This window comes from Symphalangus syndactylus, chromosome 10 (genome assembly GCF_028878055.3).
Source record: "Symphalangus syndactylus isolate Jambi chromosome 10, NHGRI_mSymSyn1-v2.1_pri, whole genome shotgun sequence".
NCBI lineage: Eukaryota > Metazoa > Chordata > Mammalia > Primates > Hylobatidae > Symphalangus > Symphalangus syndactylus.
This window is the reverse complement of record NC_072432.2, coordinates 108,813,266-108,834,364: the sequence shown is the minus strand read 5'-3', so window position 1 is coordinate 108,834,364 and position 21,099 is coordinate 108,813,266. Positions and strand designations below refer to the sequence as shown.

The 21,099-nt window shown below is 41.3% G+C and overlaps 1 protein-coding gene across 7 annotated transcripts in view; it reads left to right on the top strand.

Annotated features, from left to right (window-relative positions):
• Window positions 1-21,099, top strand: part of HACL1 (2-hydroxyacyl-CoA lyase 1) — a 41,870-nt gene that overhangs the window by 16,716 nt on the left and 4,055 nt on the right. For 5 of the 7 annotated variants that reach the window (XM_055295491.2, XM_055295492.2, XM_055295495.2 and 2 more), the window contains 7 exons: window positions 273-385; window positions 4,664-4,799; window positions 10,242-10,347; window positions 12,159-12,242; window positions 13,828-13,929; window positions 17,324-17,478; window positions 17,908-18,066. In XM_055295491.2, coding sequence (XP_055151466.2) covers window positions 273-385; window positions 4,664-4,799; window positions 10,242-10,347; window positions 12,159-12,242; window positions 13,828-13,929; window positions 17,324-17,478; window positions 17,908-18,066 — 855 coding nt within the window. The remainder of the gene's footprint in view (window positions 1-272; window positions 386-4,663; window positions 4,800-10,241; window positions 10,348-12,158; window positions 12,243-13,827; window positions 13,930-17,323; window positions 17,479-17,907; window positions 18,067-21,099) is intronic. The other 2 variants (XM_063610762.1, XM_055295493.2) reach the window with 1 other exon arrangement.

The following is a 21,099-nucleotide window of genomic DNA, read 5'->3' as shown; positions in this document are numbered from 1 at the left end:
AGGAGAAGGTCCTTCTTATTCACAGCTGCATGGAGAAATTTTTAAGGGTGAAGTGTCTTGATGCCTATTATTTAAAATAGTTCACGAAAAATAAATGCATGTTTATGTGTGTATATATGAAACAAATGTGGTAAAATGATATTAAGTTGTTAGATCTACATGGGGGTGTATGGAGATTTATTGTACTTTTCTACCTTTCTATATATTTGAAATTTTCACAATAAAAAGATCACAGTTGGCCTCTTTTAATTAATAGGGCTCTTTTTTTCCAGGTACATGGAGCGCTGCATGTCACCTCCTGTTAGCATGGCAGAAACCTCTGCTGTGTGCACGGCAGCTTCTGTTATTAGGAATGCCAAACAACCCCTTCTTATCATCGGGAAAGGTAGCATGAGTAGAACTCTAAATCTTGCTAGGCTTTTGAAAGTGCCAATTCTTTTTACAAAGTTTCATTGTTTATTAATGTCTGTTCTAATGTTTGAAATTGGAATAAGAATTCTCTTCATCCATTTAGCATTATTTGTTTTGAAATTACAGACTTATTCTTTAATGTCCAGAGATCTCATCCTTTTAAGGAAATACTACCTATTTAATTTCTTTGGTCTTATTAGTGAAATGTGTTTATTCTATTATAAAACATTTTGGAAAATCAAGAAAAGTAGAAGTTCCTTCATCTAAGGTAACTATTTTTAACATTTAGTACATTTCTATTCCTTTTTACACATATATACTGTGCTCATATTATAGACAGTTTTATATTCTACTTTATTCATTTAAGATTATAATATTTTTCATCTTAAAAGTATTTCCTAAATATAATTTTTAATGTCCCTTCATGTGTACGTTAACACTTACTTTCCTGGCAAATATTTAAATCTTTGCCAGTAACTGTTTATTTAGAGTAGCTGTGGCAAACATGTTTGTGCCTAAAGCTTTTTCTATATTTAGGATTTAAGTTTCCTAGAAAGAAAAGTTAGAGGGTATGAATATTTTTAAGACTTTTAGTACATATTGTCATATTGCTTTCTCTGGAGGTGCTGTACCAACCAGTTTATACTCCTGTCAGCAATTTATTATAGTATCCATTTCGTGTTCTGGAACTGAGGCTGCTGGGATCACCTATGACCATGCTAATCAATTATCAACTGCTTAGGAACTAAATCTGTAGAAACTAAAAATAGTTTGATAGTGTATGACAAAAAAATTGAGGTCAGAACTGAGTGGAATGTGTTGTGTGATGTATTAGCTCTGTGACTTTGGGAAACAACTGCTTTGAGTCTCAGATTACCTCACTTGTAAAATAGGGATATTAACTACCTCAATAGGATATAATTAAATAGCAAAATATGTGGAAAGCACTCAGTGGATGCTAGTTTTCATTCTTCTTTTAACAAACATTTGATGAATGCTTATGATAAGGCAGGGATTACACAAAACATTCATGAGGGATACAGAGAAATAGTGGTTCCTACCTATTGGGGAGGGGAGATAGACCTGGTAACAAGTAAGTGCGGTATGCTCTTGTGCGATGTGTACAGAGAGGTTGAGGTGGGTTTTCAAGGAAAGCAGCAACAATTTGCTTGTGTAGATAGTATGGAAGGACTATCCAGAAGAGATGACACAACAGCTGCATCTTGAAAAAGCAGACAGTAGTTCACCAAGTGGACAGAGACCAAAGGCAAAGCAGGAAGAGAGAACTGAGTGTACAAAGACATTGAGACAGGAAGGAGAATACAAGAAAACTTTCTGGATGAAAAAAAAAGGAACTATTTTTCATCATATGTGTATGAGAAGGGATTTTAAGGTAGTTTTGTAGAGTGGAGCATTATATTGAATCTGCAAGTGCATGACACTATTTACTAGTGTTCAGTAGAGAATTATATATATAGAATATGGAATAATATACTAGCCTTGAAAAAGTATAAAATAGCAAAAAAAAAAGTGGTCTTGATGACATTAGAAATGGAATATTTGAACAATAAGGTATTTTTAATGTTACCAAGGGAATAGGGCACAGGGTTATTCCCAGGCACATAACTGTGAAAACAAATGATAACATGGGCCGAGTGTGGTGGCTCACGCCTGTAATCCCAACACTTTGGGAGGCCGAGGTGGGCGGATCACCTAAGGTCAGGAGTTCGAGACCATCCTGGCCAACATGGTGAAACCCTGTCTCTACTGAAAATACAAAAATTAGCTGGGCGTGGTGGCAGGTGCCTGTAATCCCAGCTACTTGGGAGGGTGAGGCAGGAGAATCGCTTGAACCCGGGAGGTGGAGGTTGCAGTGAACCGAGATCGCGCCGTTGCACTCCAGCCTGGGTGACAAGAGTGAGACTGCCTCAACAACAACAAAAAAGATAATGTGTCCCACTGGGGTTAGCTGTGTTACAATCACAGAATTATAGAGCCTGAAGAAAGATCTGCAGTTCTTTTTTTTTTTTTTATTAATTTTTGCATACAAAAACAATAAACATTTTCTAAAAATACATACAAACAAAAAGATGCATATCAAACATATTAGGAAGGTTGCACATGGGAAGTTGGGGAATAGAAATGGGAGGTGGGAGTTAAAATAAATGAGAGAGGGACTTCATATGGATCAGTGATAATAACTCAATCCTCTATTTGACAAAGAAGAGGGAGAAGGAAGAGGAAGAAAAAGAAAGTGGGATAAAGGATCAGAAAGGGAAGAAAATAGAAAAAATTGGAGTATGACTCCAGGGTAGACCTGTTTTGTTGTCACTGAGTTGGTTGGTTGGTTTGTCTGTTGTATTCTTCATGTTTCTCCAAGTTGGCCAGACTGGTCTCGAACTCCTAGCCCGAAGTGATCAACCCGCCTCGCCCCCCAGAGTGCCGGGACCACAGGCGTGAGCCACCACGTCCAGCCCCCACATTGCTTCTGGCCTCCGTGGTAGACCTCCCAGACGGAGCGGCCAGGCAGAGGAGCTCCTCACTTCTACCCAGACATGGGGCGGCCGGGCAGAGGAGCTCCTCACTTCCCAGACGATGGGTGGTCGGGCAGAGACGCTCCTCACTTCTTCCCAGACGATAGGTGGCCGGGCAGAGGCGCTCCTCACTTCCCAGACGATGGGTGGCCGGGCAGAGGCGCTCCTCACCTCCCAGACGATGGGTGGCCGGGCAGAGGCGCTCCTCACCTCCCAGACGATGGGTGGCCGGGCAGAGGCGCTCCTCACCTCCCAGACGATGGGTGGCCGGGCAGAGGCGCTCCTCACTTCCTCCCGGACGGGGCGGCCGGGCAGAGGCGCTCCTCACTTCCTCCCGGACGGGGCGGCCGGGCAGAGGCGCTCCTCGCCTCCCAGACGGGGCGGCCGGGCAGAGGCGCTCCCCGCCTCCCAGATGGGGCGGCGGCCGGGCAGGGGCTGCAATCCCAGCACCCTGGTAGGCCAAGGCAGGCGGCTGGGGGGCGGAGGCTGCCGCAAGGCCAGACCACGCCACCGCACTCCAGCCTGGGCAACACCGAGCACTGGGTGAGCGAGACTCCGTCTGTAGTCCCAGTACCTCGGGAGGCTGAGGCGGGCAGAGCACTCGGCGTGAGCGTGGCCAAGATGGCGAACGCGTGCCTGCAGCGAAAGGAGAAAAGGCAGGCAGCGGTGGCGCCCGCCGGCAGTCACAGGCAGTCCGCGGCGCGGGCAGCAGCAAGCCGAGTAGATTGCAGCCTGGGCCAGAGAGGGAAAAGAAGAAAGAAAGAAAGAAAGAAAGAGAGAGAGAGAGAGAGAGAGAAAGAAAGAAAGGAAAGAAGGAAGGAAAGAAGGAAGGAAGGAAGGAAGGAAGGAAGGAAGGAAAGAGAAAGAGAGAGAAAAAGGAAGGAAGGAAGGAAGGAAGGACTGCAGTTCTTTAGAAACTTAATGCACCTTAGAATTTCCAGGCCTGGACTAGGAGACCTTGTGTAGAGGAGGTTTACTGGAGATGAGGACCAACATATGAGGGTAGAGAGAGCCTTTCTCTTTCAGGGCAACATTTTTCCCTGGCCACCTGGGCCTCTCAATGAAGATAGTGTGTTCAGGGACTTGTAGAGTGTAGTTCAGTAGGACCATAGCATAGAATGGGTAAGTGACAGTAGCAAGAGTTGTGAGATGTGACTTTTGTTTTGGGATAGACATCCTTCAGAATAATTGAGAGGAAATATTGGTGGAAATAATTGAGAGGAAATATTGGTGGAAAATTAGAACTCTTACTTTGTTAAGCGTTTTAAAATACCAGCGATAAAAACTGTACTCACAATTTGTTTTGAGTTTAAGCCCAGGTATAGGCAGAAGGAGAGTATTTGAGAAGATCTACAAGCAATTTCTTAGGAGGTCAAGGAAGGAGGATTGCTTGAGCCCATGAGTTCAAGACCAGCAGAACAGGCTGGGCGATATAGGGAGACCTTGTCTATACAGAAAATTTTTAAAGTAGCTGAGTGCGGTGGTGGTATGTGTCTGTAGTCCCAGCAACTCAGGAAACTGAGGAGGGAAGATTGCTTGAGTCAGGGAGGCAGAGGTTACAGTGAGCCAAAATCATGCCACTGCACTCCAGCCTGGGTGATAGAGTGAGTCCCTGTCTCAAACATAAATAAGTAAAAAGCAATTTCACATGAACTTTTTTAAGGGTCACAGTGCCTATAGCTTAACTGAATTGTCCAATACATTTGCATTTCTTACAGGTGCTGCTTACGCTCATGCAGAAGAGAGTATCAAGAAATTGGTGGAGCAATATAAACTGCCATTTTTGCCCACCCCTATGGGGAAGGGTGTTGTCCCTGACAACCATCCATACTGTGTAGGTGCAGCCAGATCCAGGTGTGTGGCATTCCAGATTTTAAATACAATGGCTTAGTAGATTTTAGGCTAATTTAAATTATTTTGTGATCTTCATCTAGGATGGAGTTCTGAAAGAATCGTGGAATTTTAAGCATACCTGTTTATTTTTGGACTATCTTCTGGCTTTCATTTCATAGGAGAAATCTGCAGTCATTCAAATTATTATTGCTCTGTACATAATATGTTGTTTTTCCATGGCTGCTCCCAAGATTTTCCTTTATCTTTTGTTTTCAGCAGTTTAAGTATGATGTGTCTGGACATGATTTATTTTAATTTAGCCTTTTGGGATTCTCAAATCTTGAATCTTAAAATTTATGTCTTTCTCTAAATTTGGAAAGTTTTCATCATTCTTTCTTCAAATATTTTTTCTATGTCAACCTTCATCCATTTTGATATTGTCTGACATGTCCCTGAGTATCTATCTATTCATTTCTTTTTAATCCTTTTATTTTATATTTTGTTTCTCTGCTGAGATCTTCTATTTTTACATTTCTTTCAAGAATTTTTTTCTTTTTTTTTTTTTTATTATACTTTAGGTTTTAGGGTACATGTGCACAACGTGCAGGTTTGTTACATATGTATCCATGTGCCATGTTGATTTCCTGCACCCATTAACTCGTCATTTAGCATTAGGTATATCTCCTAATGCTGTCCCTCCCCCGTCCCCCAACCCCACAACAGTCCCTGGAGTGTGATGTTCCCCTTCCTGTGTCCATGAGTTCTCATTGTTCAATTCCCACCTATGAGTGAGAACATGCGGTGTTTAGTTTTTTGTCCTTGCGATAGTTTACTGAGAATGATGTTTTCCAGTTTCATCCATGTCCCTACAAAGGACATGAACTCATCGTTTTTTATGGCTGCATAGTATTCCACAGGTGCTGGAGAGGATGTGGAAAAATAGGAACACTTTTACACTGTTGGTGGGACTGTAAACTAGTTCAACCATTGTGGAAGTCAGTGTGGCGATTCCTCAGGGATCTAGAACTAGAAATACCATTTGACCCAGCCATCCCATTACTGGGTATATACCCAAAGGACTACAAATCATGCTGCTATAAAGACACATGCACACGTATGTTTATTGCAGCACTATTCACAATATCAAAGAGTTGGAACCAACCCAAATTTCCAACAACGATAGACTGGATTAAGAAAATGTGGCACATATACACCAAGAATATTTTTCTATACTTCATGATGGAGTAAGTTATAATAGTTTCTACAGTCTTTGTTTATTAATTCCAACATCTGAGTCATCTCAGATTGGCATCTGTTCATTATCTTTTCTTTTGAGAGTTGATCACATTTTTCTGGCTCTTTTTGTACTGAGTAATTTTGGATTATATCCTGGATTTTTGAATATTATATTTGGAGATTCTGCGTCATATTAAAATCCTCTGTAGAATGTTGATTTTTGTTGGTTTCTCTTAGCAATCAATCAACGTGATTATATTAGCTTGACTACAAATCGAAGTGCGAACTTAACCATATGTAAGTAGTTCCAGGGTCACTTCAGTTTCAGAGCCTTTGCTGTGCTGTTTTGAGTCGTTGTCTGCACATGTCCAGCTCAGGGGTGAGCCCCAGACGTGTACTGGTTCATACCCAGAATTAGGGATTTATTTTCTCTCCTCTGTAGGCTCCACACCCCCACTCTCCCATTCTCAGGTGCCCCTTTTCCTGGCTCTTGCTGCTCCCTTATAGTATCACATAACTAAAGCTGCCCTCTGAACAAGCTGCAGAAGAAAAAAATAATGGGGATTGTCCCCATACTCTTCAGACCACAGGGACCCTTTTTCCCAATCCCTCTTGCATCAAAGATGACGTTTCTCTTGGAATTTTAGCTGCTTGGGACCCACCACCATGCAGTTCTGCAGTAGGGCTGCCCTCAGAGCAGAGCTGGGAGATAAAGAAAAAAAAAAAAAAATCTGACCATTTCCCCCCATACTCTCCAGCTTGCAGTGGCCCTTTTCCTGATCCTTTGGCCAAAAAAACAGTTTCTCTGTAAGTTTTCGCTGCTTGCAGTTCTGCAACTAGGCCTACCTTTGAGTCAAAGCCAGGAGACAAAACACGGGGGAGAAATACCTTGGAAACTCACCCTCTGTGTGGGTTGCTTCTTCAAACTTATCCAATCTTGGCTGGTATTGGAAGTTTCCTCTTTTTAGATTTTTAAGACATGCTTTTTAATGTACTATAACTTTTTTCTTTTTAATTTCTTGAAATGTCTTTATTATGAAATATTCTAACTATACACACAGGAAGAGAGAATAACGAACACTTACATAACCACCACTCAACTTTATCAGCATCAACATAAAAAATACAGACAGATGAATCTCTAAGTAGAAAAAGGTTTCATTTGGGAATAATGTATAAGAAGTAGGATTGCATCAGTTATTAACATTATTTTATATTGCTTTAGGGTTTCTTTTTTTTTTTTTGAGACAGAGTCTTGCTCTGTTGCCCAGGCTGGAGTGCAGTGGCGCGATCTTGGTTCACTGCAAGCTCCGTCTCCTGGGTTCACACCATTCTCCTGTCTCAGCCTCCCGAGTAGCTGGGACTACAGGCGCCTGCCACCATGCCCGGCTAATTTTTTGTGTTTTTAGTAGAGATGGGGTTTCACCGTGTTAGCCAGGATGGTCTCGATCTCCTGACTTTGTGATCCGTCCGCCTCAGCCTCCCAAAGTGCTGGGATTACAGGTGTGAGCCACTGCACCCGGCCAGTTTTTATTTTTTTTTTGGAGACAGGGTCTTGCTCTGTTGCCTGGACTGAAGTGCAGTGGTGCGATCACAGCTGATTGCAACCTCTGCCTGCTGGGCTAAAGCAATCCTCCCACCTCAGCCTCCCAAGTATTAATAGCTGGAACTACAGGTGTGTGCCACTATAACCCAGCTAATTTTTGTATTTTTTGTAGAAACGAGGTTTCACCATGTTGCCCATGCTGGTCTTGATCTCCTGGGCCCAAGGAATCCACCCACCTAGGCCTCCCAAAGTGCTAGGATTACAGGCATGAGCCACCATACCTGGCCTAAGGTGTTTTCTTTTTTTCTTTTTAGGAAGCAGAAAATTATGGATTCATTTGCAGTCCCCTAAATATCTTTTTTGATCCCATTTCTTCCTTCCCTTTCTGTAGTTTTTACTGTCACGTATTTGGTGTTCTTCATATTTTCATTCATGGGTTAAAATTAATTCTGAGGGTTTTTAATTTTTATTTTGTAGAGACAGGGCCTCACTGTGTTGCCCAGGCTGAACTCAGACCCCTAGGCTCAAGTGATCCTTCCACCTTGTCCTCCCAAAGTGCTGGGATTACAGGTGTGAGCACCTGGCTTCTGAGGGCTTTTTAAATATAATGTTTGCTGCTAGATTTTTAACTGTTCCTCACTTAATGCTATCTTAATATATTGTCTTTTTATTTATATTACTATATACAGTAACCAAGTTAATTCTTACACTATTAATTTTTTTATACTTAGGTTGAAATGAAGTTTATCTTCAATCTAGCCAGATTTTAAGAGGATAATATTAATGACATTACCAGTGTAAAAAAGGTTGCAAGGGCCTATAAATAATTGAATCAATGATTTCAAGAGTTTTAGAGTATCAGTAAGCAAGTCTGTCCTGCTGATTGCAGTTATCTGTTTGTTAAATTGGGTCTCATAGGACTAATACAATATTGAAGGTGATTTTTGAGTATGTACTTAATTTTTGAGTATATAATTTATGTGAAAAATTGCATTTATCACCGAAGAAGACAAAAGCAGTAAATACAGATCCTGTATGGCAAAAGACAGGAAAAATGGGAAACAGATAAAAGAAGCAGAAAAATGAGAAGTGAAAAACAAAACAAAACCCAAAGCAATTATGAGAATAAACTCTCCTGGAAAAAGGCAGACATTCAGATTAGATTAGTAATAACAGCAACTATATGTGTTATAAGAGCCACATCTGAAACATAATGATACAGATTTAAAACAAGACTGGGCAAAGATATGTGAAGTAAAGAAAAAGAAAGCAAGGGTGGTTGTATTATGAAAGTAAAAATCATTAAAAGATTAGAAGTTATATTGACAAAAGTATTAAAATATGTAAAATAAAACATAGAAATCTAATTGGTATAATATTTTAGAAAGCAATTCTGGAATATGAATCAAGTCTTAAAAATAACCTGCTTCTAGGGACCAATGTGAAGAGTGCCTTAAGACTTAAGTGTGAAGATGTGCAACCCAGCACTATTAATAACAAAATATCCAGCAATTGAGAAAACATTAAATAAATTTTGGTATATTGTGTTCAGCAAAATATGTAGCCTTTAAAAGTTGTATTTAAGAACTTAATGAGAAAGGAAAACTTTTTTTTTTTTTTTTTGAGACAGAGTCTCGCTCTGTCGCTAGGCTGGAGTGCAGTGGTGTGATCTCGGCTCACTGCAACCTCTGTCTCCTGGGTTCAAGCAATTCTTCTGCCTCAGCCTCCCGAGTAGCTGGGACTACAGGTGCCCACTACCACGCCCAGCTAATTTTTGTATTTTTATTAGAGACGCGGTTTCACTATGTTGGCCAGGGTGGTCTCCATCTGTTGACCTCGTGATCCGCCTATCTCTGCCTCCCAAAGTGTTGGGATTACAGGCAGGAGCCACTGCACCAGGCCAGGAAAACATTTATGTAAGCAAAAGTATATGAGACAGCCAGGCGCAGTGGTTCATGCCTGTAATCCAAACAATTTGGGAGGCCAAGGTGAAACCAGGAGTTCGAGACTAGCCTGGGCAAGATGGCAAAACCCCATCTCTACAAAAAATTAAAAATTAGCCAGGTGCAGTGGCACGTGCCTGCAGTCCCAACTGCTCAGGAGGCTGAGGTAGGAGGATCGCTTAAGCCTGAGAGGTAGAGGGTACAGTGAGCCATGATTGCACCACTGCATTCCAGCCCGGGGAAAAGAGAGAGACCCTGTCTCAAAACAAAACAAAAAAAAGTGTATGAGACAGTATTATAGTATATAAGCTCAACTATGTAAAAATATATTTGCATAGAAAAAAAAGTAGATGAACATTTGCCAGTATATTCATAATAGTTTATAAGTTGAAAGTATTATGGGGTGATTTTGTTTTTTGCCTTATACTTTTTCTGTTTTTTTCTGGATTGCCTACAGTGGACTTGTACTAATTTTTCTAATTATAAAAAAGTAATAAAAGAGTGCAGATACAGCTTATGGTAATTTTTTTTTTACTTAATTTATATTTTGGTTAACTATTTATATAGAATGGTTTTATAAATTATTTTAGCTTGAAAGATCAAATATACCCTAGAAGCTGATTCTGAAGTCTGATGTAAGCTCCAAATAATTTAGACTTTTCAAATACTTTAGAGATAAATTTTAGAATCATTCAAATAAGAAATATAGTTATACTTTCATATCAATTTTTTTAATAGGGCTTTGCAATTTGCTGATGTAATTGTGTTATTTGGTGCCAGACTAAATTGGATTTTACATTTTGGACTGCCTCCAAGATATCAGCCAGATGTGAAGTTTATCCAGGTACTTAGAGAGGAGGAACTTAAAATCAGAAATGTCTGTGTTCATTATTCTCCCTATCAGCCGTAATCAGCTCTGTTTTCTTCTTCATTTCTATAAAAAAAACTGTTCTCTTTTTACACAAGTAGAATTTTATAAATTGTCTAACATAATTACAGGTACCAAAATAAGCTTCCTTTTCTAGCCTATGAAACATAATGTGCCACTTCTAGCCAGAAAACCTTTCAAAATCAAGTTTCAAATAGTTTAAAAAGCATAATTTGTCTTTTCTTCACAATTCAAGTATATTTAAAGGTAGAGAAAAGAGACTTAAGTAGGATGGTAGACTAGAACAAAACATTTGGCCTTGTTAGGGAGTGAAGTTTTCTTTCAGATGCCAAAACTTTCACCTTTCCGATGGGAATTTCTAAATGACACTGTTTTACATGTCATTAAACAGCATCCGGAATGTATTCTGACCTGCCTTTGATGATTCTTATATCATTATGACCCACCTTATAAGCCAGTTTCTTTACTGGTGTAGAAAGTACTACCTGCATAGTGGCATGCAAACCTTTTTGCTCTACACAGATTGGCCCCATTTTACTTGATGTTTTTGCTTGGTTGTTGTTTTTGAGACAGCATCTTGCTCTGTCACCCAGGCAGGAGTGCAGTGGCATGATAATGGCTCACTTCAACCTCAACCTCTTGAGCTTAAGTGATCCTCCCGCCACAGGCAGGAATGCAGTGGCATGATAATGGCTCACTTCAACCTCAACCTCTTGAGCTTCAGTGATCCTCCCGCCTCAGCTTCCTGACATGCTGGGACTATAGACGCATACAACAATGCCTGGCTAATTTTAATTTTTTTTGTAAAGACAAAGTCTCGCCATGTTGCCCAGGCTGGTCCCAAACTCCTGGCCTCAAGCAATTCTCCTACCTCAGCCTCCCAAAATGCCGGATTACAGACTTGAGCCACTGTGCTTGGGTTGCTTGATGTTTGATGAGCCAGCTACAGTTGCCCTTTTCTCAGTCTACCTTTTACTTCTTAAGGAGTCAACTTCTAATTGCTCCTTTCCCAGCTGAGCCCGTTGAGAACTAAAACCGCAGACAAGCAAGACGGAGTTACCTGGAAGATGCCAATACCTCTTGATTGCCCTCTTGATTATAGAATGAGATACATCCCCTTTGGGGTGGCTAAAGTATTCCTATTTGCAGAAGCCATTTTCATTTGTCCATGGCCATCCAGACATGGAACTTCTAAGTAAATGGAGAAGTAATTGTGCCATGTTCTTGGAATGGTTCTCTAAATGTGGTTCCCTGGGCCAGGCGTGTCAGCACCACCTGCGAAACCTGTTAGAAATGCACATTTCTGGACCCTACCCCAGACCTATTAAAATAAAAAACTCTGAGGTAGACTTCTACAGTTTATGGTTTATCAAGCCCAGAATATACCAGGTGACTCTGATAATATGCTCATATTTGAGAACCCACACTCTAGATAGGAATTCCAAATGTAATTCAATAGAACTTACTGATTAGATGCAAAACTATAATTGATCAGGTCAAATGCATTCCCTATGGGTATAATGAAGCAATTCCCAAATTCCATAGAGTAGATTTTTAAATGAGGGAAGATAAGGAGGCTCTCTATACTAGCTATGATACTAATATAGTTCTATGGACTTTTACTTTTTTTATTAAGGAACTTCTGAATATCAAATCTTCTTTATCATGTGTTCTATATACACAATTCCTTTATTCAGTCGTAATTGACTTCTTACATATTTTTCAGAATAAACATGGGTTGTTCTTTAGCCTTGTCTCTTTTTTAGGTTGATATCTGTGCAGAAGAATTGGGTAATAATGTAAAGCCCGCTGTTACTTTGCTAGGAAACATAAATGCTGTCACTAAGCAGGTGAGAACTGTTGTTTTAGTTTATGTGGAGTGCTCATTAAGGAATAGTCAATTCTTGAAAATGTTTTAATCTTGATTTACTTGGTAACAGGTCTACTATTCATATCTGTTTTTTTTTTTTTTTTTTTTGAGACGGAGTCTCGCTCTGTCGCCCAGGCTAGAGTGCAGTGGCGCAGTCTCGGCTCACTGCAAGCTCCGCCTCCCAGGTTCACGCCATTCTCCTGCCTCAGCCTCTCCGAGTAGCTGGGACTACAGGCGCCCGCCACCACGCCCGGCTAATTTTTTGTATTTTTAGTAGAGACGGGGTTTCACTGTGGTCTCGATCTCCTGACCTCGTGATCTGCCCGCCTCGGCCTCCCAAAGTGCTGGGATTACAAGCGTGAGCCACCGCGCCCGGCCTCATATCTGTTTTAAACAAAATGTATGATTGAAAACTATCCTTAAATACAACTTTGGAACTTGTTAAGTCCAACTTCTGGTACATAGCTCATTTTTATGTAAGTTAAGCATTTTTGGAAGGTGATTGAAAATGTAACATCTTTCAATAGGCAAACAGTAATTTACTAAATTTACTAATTTACTAAATAGCATCCAGCTATCTGAAAAAGTATACCTTCCAAAGGAACTGAACTTACTGCCAAGAAATGGCTTAGCACTGGAAAAATCTAAAACTATTTCTTCAGGTGAAAAAGAGCTTTTTACTCTTCAAACTAATCAGTGACTTTTCCAGGTTGTTATTATTTGTACATAGTTTGTACATTTCACTGTGACAGAAGATAAAATATAGGCACATTTATCACTTGATTTTGGATGATACAATTTGGTACTGTTGTCATGATTACACAATATAGGATGTAATCTCGAATCACATATTAAATCACTCTGGAGCATTTGGTCTGTACCATAGGAGTCCGTGGTTATTTGTTGGTTTTCCTACAAGAGTTCTGTGGAAGGAGTGGTTTTCCTTCCAGTGTCAAAGACTGAGGAGGGTCTCAGAGCCCCTGCTTGAGGTGTGGAGGAGGTAGCACTCCAGTCTGTCCTATGGGCATCCCAGCATCTGGCAGAAACCCACACTGACCAAACAAAAGCCTTCCATGTTACCCATTGATCTTCTATCAGGTGTTTACTAACTGGAAGAAAAAAAGAGTCTGAGTAATGTGAAGGGTAGTATGGCCATATAGTCTTCTTTAAGAAGATATTTCCGTGTTAATATGATTTAAATTTATTTTTAAAAAGCAGACTGGGCATGGTGGCTCATCCCTGTAATCCCAGCACTTTGGGAGGCCGAGATGGGTAGACCACCTGAGGTCAGGGGTTCCAGACCAGCCTGGCCAACATGGTGAAACTTCGTCTCTACTAAAAATACAAAAGTTAGCTTAGCGTGGTGGCAGGCACCTGTAGTCCCAGCTACTCAGGAGGTTGAGGCAGAAGAATTGCTTGAACCTGGGAAGCGGAGGTTGCAGTGAGCTGAGATTGTGCCACTGCACTCTAGCCTGGGTGACAGAATGAGACTTCGTCTCAAAAAAAAAAAAGGAAAAAAGGCAAAGAAAAAGTTAATGTGTTTGTGGTTTTTTTTTTTTTTTTAGCTTTTGGAGGAACTTGATAAAACACCATGGCAGTATCCTCCAGAGAGCAAGTGGTGGAAAACTCTGAGAGAAAAAATGAAGAGCAATGAAGCTGCATCCAAGGTAAAATGGGACCTACTGAAGCTCAAGAACGGGTCAGGCTCATGATTCAGTTACTTCTGCCATAATGTGACATGTACATTCATAAAAATCACCTTGCTGTGCAAAATTGTGCAGTGAAAACCCCAGGGCTCATGGAAAAAGGGATTTAGTGGCACAACTCTCAAAAACTTTGTGTAACATAAAAATAAGATGAGAACCTAATGTTTTAAACATGTTAAATGGTTAAGAAATATATGCCAATGAATATAGCGTTTTACCTTGAAAAAGACCTGAAGTTTCTGAAAAGTTATAGCTTGTGAGGTACTGTGAGCTGGTGGAAGGAAGGTGATCGGACATTGGATGGAAAGTGATAATAGTGGAAGTGGATGGGTGTGTCTTCAGTTTGATGTTGGCATAGAACATCACAATTAAACACCTGTAATCCTAGTGCTTTAGGAGGCCAAGACAGTAAGATCAATTGAGGCCTGGAGTTTGAGACCAACCTGGGCATAGCAAGACCTTATCTCTACAAAAACAAAAAAAAATTAGCCAGATGTGATGGCACACACCTGTTGTCTTGTCTCCTCAGGAGGCTGAGGTTGGAGGATTGCTTGAGTCTAGGAGTTGAGGTGGCAGTGCAGTAGATCATGCCACTGCACTCAAGCCTGGGTGACAAAGTGAGACCCTGTCTCTAAAAGAAAAACAAATTAACTATTAAGTGGTTTTTTTTTTTTTAATCCTTAAATCTTGGGTTGAGATGTTTTTCTGCTTTTAAGATATAGGTCCTTCAGGGCATGCTATTATAATAGCTGTTTCATAAAAATTGAAATTTGATCCAATGTATAGCCTTCTTTTTTATTTAACTTTTGTATCACTACTGGAAATTTTTTTGCAGCACTCTCATTTGCACTCTTGGCTTTGCCTGGTAGCTAAGGTTTTGGAAATTGTAGTGATACTAGAAACCATCAAACTATCTACTACTAGCACTAAAATGAGTCATTGCTGCAGGATTTGGCGATTTCTAGTAAATGTATGTGTGTGTGTGTGTGTGCGCGTGTGCGTGTGGGTGTGCATGTGTGTGTGTATTGTGCTTTCCCTATGTGAGAAAGGTGTTTTTTTTTTTATTGTTTTGTGTATTCCTATGTATCTTTGTTCAGCTGGGTGCAGTTTTCTGTGTCTTATGCGTGATTCCACCAGTGTTTCTTACTGGTGGAATCACGCATAAGCAAATATAAAATTTGAGTTATGCTCACTTGGTTCCCTAATATATCAATTGTCTTAGAATAAATTCACATTTTCACATCAAGCATTATAGCAGAATTGATTGTACATCAATCAAAAAATTGAAAATTTTTTTTTTTTTTTTTTGAGACAGAGTCTCCCTCTGTCGCCTGGCTAGAGGGCTAGAGTGCAATGGTGTGATCTCGGTTGACTGCAACCTCTGCCTCCTAGGTTCAAATGATTCTCCTGCATCAGCCTCCCAAGTAGCTGGGACTACAGACGAGCGCCACCACGCCCAGCTAATTTTTGTATTTTTAGTAGAGATGGGGTTTCACCATGTTGGCCAGGATGGTCTTGATCTCTTGACCTCGTGATCCGCCCACCTCGGTCTCCCAAAGTGCTGGGATTACAGGCGTGAGCCACCGTGCCTGGCCTACACTGGAATTTTAATCAATGACTGTTTCTATCCAGAGCCAGTCTCAATTTTTTTTTTTTTTTTTTTGAGATGAGTTTTGCTCTTGGTGCCCAGGCTGGAGTGCAGTGGCGCAATCTCAGCTCACTGCAACCTCTGCCTTCCAGCTTCAAGCGATTCTCCTGCCTCAGCCTCCCAAGTAGCTGGGATTACAGGTACACGGCACCATGCCCGGCTACTTTTTTTTTTTCTTTTTCGAGATGGAGTCTTGCTTTTGTTGCCCAGGCTGGAGTTCAATGGCACGAGCTTGGCTCACCGCAACCTCTTCCTCCTGGGTTCATGCGATTCTCCTGCCTCAGCCTCCCAAGTAGCTGGATTACAGGCATGTGCCACCATGCCTGACTAATTTTGTATTTTCAGTAGAGACAGCTTCTCCATGTTGGTCAGGCTGGTCTCGAACTCCCAACCTCAGGTGATCTGCCCACCTCGGCCTCCCAAAGTGCTGGGATTACAGGTGTGAGCCACCGCACCCAGCCAATTTTTGTCTTTTTTTTAGTAGAGACAGGGTTTCACCATGTTGGCCAGGATGGTCTCGAACTCCTAACCTCGTGATCCACCTGCCTCGGCCTCCCAAAGTGCTGGGATTACAGGCATGAGCTACCATGCCTGGCCACCAGTCTCAATTTTATTTCCTGAGTCATATCATGACTAATCTTTTCTTTCACATAGGAACGATGTTGGTTTAAGATAGAAGAGACTTGCCTCTCTTCTTTGGTGCAGGAGTATAGGAGGGTCCCTCTTTACCTTGGGTATAATCTCCAGCACAACAAAGTAGCATAGGTGAAGAGGCAGTCCTGGGGCCAGATGGGACTGTTGCTGCTAAAGCTCTCTATGGCTTTTTCTCAGCCCTGAAAGGCATGTGGCTAGACAAAGGCGTTTACCTTGCTGTTTTTCTCTCCATTCAGGGACTCTTTAGAATAGTGGGGGTAACATATCTCCTTTACTCTTTTTTTTTTTTTTTTTTTTTTTTGAGACAGAGTCTCGCTCCGTCACCCAGACTGGAGTGCAGTGGCGCAGTCTCGGCTGACTGCAAACTCCGCCTCCCGGGTTCACGCCATTCTCCTGCCTCAGCCTCTCCGAGTAGCTGGGACTACAGGCGCCCGCCAACACGCCCGGCTAATTTTTTGTATTTTTAGTAGAGACGGGGTTTCACCATGGTCTCGATCTCCTGACCTCGTGATCCGCCCGCCTCGGCCTCCCAAAGTGCTGGGATTACAAGCGTGAGCCACCGTGCCCGGCCGTCCTTTACTCTTAAGTGTGTTGGGGGAAAAGCTAGATTTTCAGATTGTATTCTAAAATCGTGACATTTTAAGTTTAGGGTCATAGTTCAGATGAAAATATTCTGGAATAAATTTCACTTTTTCTAAGGCACCATTTTCCTAAGAGTGCTCAAATAAGAACGTTTAGTTTTATTTAACCCAGTGCTTCCCAGCTGTCTTTACTATAGGACTTCTCAGAGTCTTTAATACGCTCCTGTGCATTGCAGATCTCCAAGAGGAGGGATATTCCCGAGCTTATTTAATTGTGTTCCCAACTGGGACTGTGGGACACATGTCCCCCAGGGCTGTTCACAGGTCAGCCAACTTCTCAGAGTGGCCATTTGGAAACCTTGTAGCTTGTAGTTGTTGCGTATTTCCAAATAAGTTTGATAGTAGCTTATTAACATTGGTTATTTTCATTGTATCCCAATTTAATTTGATTATATTCCCATCTACTTTTCAGGAACTAGCTTCTAAAAAATCCCTGCCTATGAATTATTACACAGTGTTCTACCATGTTCAAGAACAACTACCTAGAGACTGTTTTGTGGTAAGCGAAGGAGCAAATACTATGGACATTGGACGGACTGTCCTTCAGAACTACCTTCCTCGTCACAGGTAAGACTTCTAAAAAAGAAAGAAGTCGTAATTCATTATAATGTGTTTAATGTGAAACTATAATAGTGCAGATTAAAAAGACATTTGAGAATTAATACATGTTTAGTATGTAAGGACATATTTCATAAAAGTATCCTTAGGTGAGGTTTTGTAGAGTTTTTATGCTTGATATGTTCTTGGTATCGTGATAATTGTTTACTTAGTGTTCTAGGAATATGTTTATAGTCTTCCAAGCAAACATGAGTGGCTTTTTTCTGTCCTTGACAAATTAGTTCCTAGCAGTCTAAAGATTTTATATTGAAGAAAGAGAATGTTTTTATGGTTCTTCGTTTTTCCATCAACCATGTAAATATGACTAGGAGGTTTGTGCCAACCCCATCCTCTATGACATGCCCCGGAGGGTTTCATTTTAGCTTTGTTCTCCAACAGGCTTGATGCTGGTACTTTCGGAACAATGGGAGTTGGTTTAGGATTTGCTATTGCAGCTGCCATGGTAGCTAAAGATAGAAGCCCTGGGCAACGGGTCATCTGTGTGGAAGGAGACAGTGCATTTGGGTTTTCTGGCATGGAGGTGGAAACCATCTGCAGGTAAAACATCATCCTGAATCAGAGCATTTGATTCTCTAGAATATGAAAAATGACACACAAGACCCAGTCACCTGACAAATACTTACCAAGTGTTCACCAGGTGCCCTGTGCATAGCACTGTGTTCTGTCCTGAGGATGCTAGTGGCAGCAACCCACGGTCTTTCTATTCCAGAATCATATCTTACTGGCCTCCTCACTGTATGGTAAAAACCTGTAAAACTGTGGGGAGTGGTTTTGAGGTCACTGAGAAAAAAATGTTGGGGACTGAAAGAAGCTTGTTTCCTGTAGGAAATAGCAAGTGTGGTGGTTAAGAGCATGGCTTCTGCCAGGTATGGTGGCTCACACCTGTAATCCCAGCCCTTTGGGAGGCCAAGGCAGGCAGATCACTTTAGGTCAGGAGTTCAAGACCAGCTTGGCCAACATGGTGAAATCCTATCTCTACTAAATATACTAAAAAAAAAAAAAAAAATTAGCCAGACGTGGTGATGCACGCCTGTAATCCCAGCTACTCGGGAGGCTGAGGCAGAAGAATTGCTTGAACTGGGAAGTGGAGGTTGCAATGAGCTGAAATCACACCACTGCACTCCAGCCTGGGTGACAAAGCGAGACTCCATCTCAAAAAAAAAAAAAAAAAAAAAAAAAAGCAGCATGGCTTGTGGGACAAATGGCCTGGATTTAAATACTGGTTCTATCAAGTCAGAGCCATGTGACTTTAAGTCACTTAACCAAGGCTGGGCGTGGTAGCTCACGCCTGTAATCCCAACACTTTGGGTGGCTGAGGTGGGCAGATCACCTGAGGTCAGGAGTTAGAGACCAGTCTGGCCAACACGGTAAAACCCCATCTCTACTAAAAATACAAAAAATAGCCAGATGTGGTGGCGCATGCCTATAGTCCCACCTATTTGGGAGGCTGAGGCAGGAGAATTGCTTGAACATGGGAGTTGTAGGTTGCAGTGAGCCAAGATCGCACCACTGCACTCTAGCCTGGGCGACAGAGCAAGACTCCGTCTCAAAAAAAAAAAGTCACTTAACCAAGCCTCAGTCTCCTCTCTTCTAAAGCAGGAATAGTATCCTTTAGGCAGAAATTCCTTGAAAAAAAAAAGTAGGAATAGTAATAGTTCCTACCTTAGAAAGATGATTATGAGAAACAAATGAGATAATCCAAGCAATCTTTTTTTTCAAGATGGGGTCTTGCTTTGTCACCCAGACTGGAGTGGAATGGCACAATTGCGGCTCACCGCAGCCTCAACCACCCAAGTTCAAGTGATCCTGCCTCCTTAGTCTTCCGAGTAGCTGGGATCACAGGCATGCACCACCATGCCCAGCTAATTTTTTGTATTTTTTTGTGGAGACAGGGCTTTGCCATATTGGCCACACTGGTCTCAAATTTCTAAGCTCAAGCAATCCACCCGCCTTGGCCTCTCTAAGTGCTAGAATTACAGGTGTGAGCCACCATGCTTGGCCCCAGCTAAATTCCGAGGTGATGCTCAGTGAACATGAGTCATTTGGATCATGTGTGTAGTTACGAGAATTCATGGAGAAACTCATGAATTGTAGATCCTAACTATAGAAGGATGGGGGTTTTATTTTTCCAACTATATTTAAACTGTAGTAAAACCATTCTATTCTTAGCCAGAGCTCTCATTAGGGCTTTTGTGAATCATGTTTTGGGGTGGGCAAAGCTTTGGTAGATAAAACGTTCAAGATTTGGGAAGGTATAGTTGTCCCTCTATATCCGTGGGGGATTGGTTCCAGGATCTTCCTCAAATACCAAAATCCAAGGATGCTCAAGTAAGTCCCTGATATAAAATGGTGCAGTATTTGCAAATAACCTACACATATCCCCCATATATTTTTAATGATCTCTAGATTACTTTAAAATACTGAATACAATATGAATGCTATATAAATAATTGTTGTGCTGTATTGCTTAGGGAATAATGACAAGAACAAAGTCTGTGCATGTTGAGTACAGACCCAATTTTTTTTCCCAAATATTTTTGACCCGCAATTGGTTAAATCTACGGATGCAGAACTCAGATAATGAGGTCTGACTGTATGTGTCTGTTAGAGTGTCTTTACTGACAACCAAGTGATATACACAAAAAAGATGACTTACAGGGAAGTCAGCCTTTTAGTGGATAATGATTCCTTTTGAGCATGGAGAGCAAATAATTACCACAGTCCTGTTATTTAACAGTATGCAGTTTAGTTTTGTTTTTACCACTTGCCCTTGGAAATTATGTTAGAATATAAAACCTATGTTCTTTTCAGTCAATAACATTTAATCAACCTTTTCTTTTTGTCTTTGCTATACTGTTTAGCACATTGTTAAATACTCCTTTTCTGTACTGACTACACCATGTACTGTGTTTCTGATTATGGGTGTGGTAGTTTGAGTGCAGATTGTGTGTGCTAGTCACTTGTGTATCTCCCACAGCATCTAGCAAGGGCTGGGTGTCTGTGGGAAGCTCAGTAAATAGCAAGGTACTTTTCAAACACTGTTCCTAGGAACCAACTAGAAGTGGTACGTTAGAGAGTATTAAATAGGGAAGGTGTTCTTCATATACCATCTAAACTTACGAAAACCCAGATTCAGAAAAGCTCAGTGATTTGTCTGAGGTTCATAGCTAATAGCTAAAGGACTATCAACTTTTTTTTTTTTTTTTTCCTGAGATGGAGTCTTGCTCTGTTACCCAGGCTGGAGTGCAGTGGTGTGATCTCTGCTCACTGCAACCTCCGCCTCCCGGGTTCAAGCAATTCTTCTGCCTCAGCCTCCCGAGTAGCTGGGACTACAGGCACATGCCACCATGCCCAGCTAATTTTTGTATTTTTAGTAGAGACGGGGTTTCACCATATTGGCCAAGCTCGTCTTGAATTCCTGACCTTGTGATCTGCCTGCCTCAGCCTCCCAAAGTGCTGGGATTACAGGCATGAGCCATCGTGCCCAGCCAGGACTAACAACTCTTAATCTTGCATTCTTTCTGCCTTTCCATGATGTTTCTGTTAGTTATTTGATATTCTTTCTTAGGA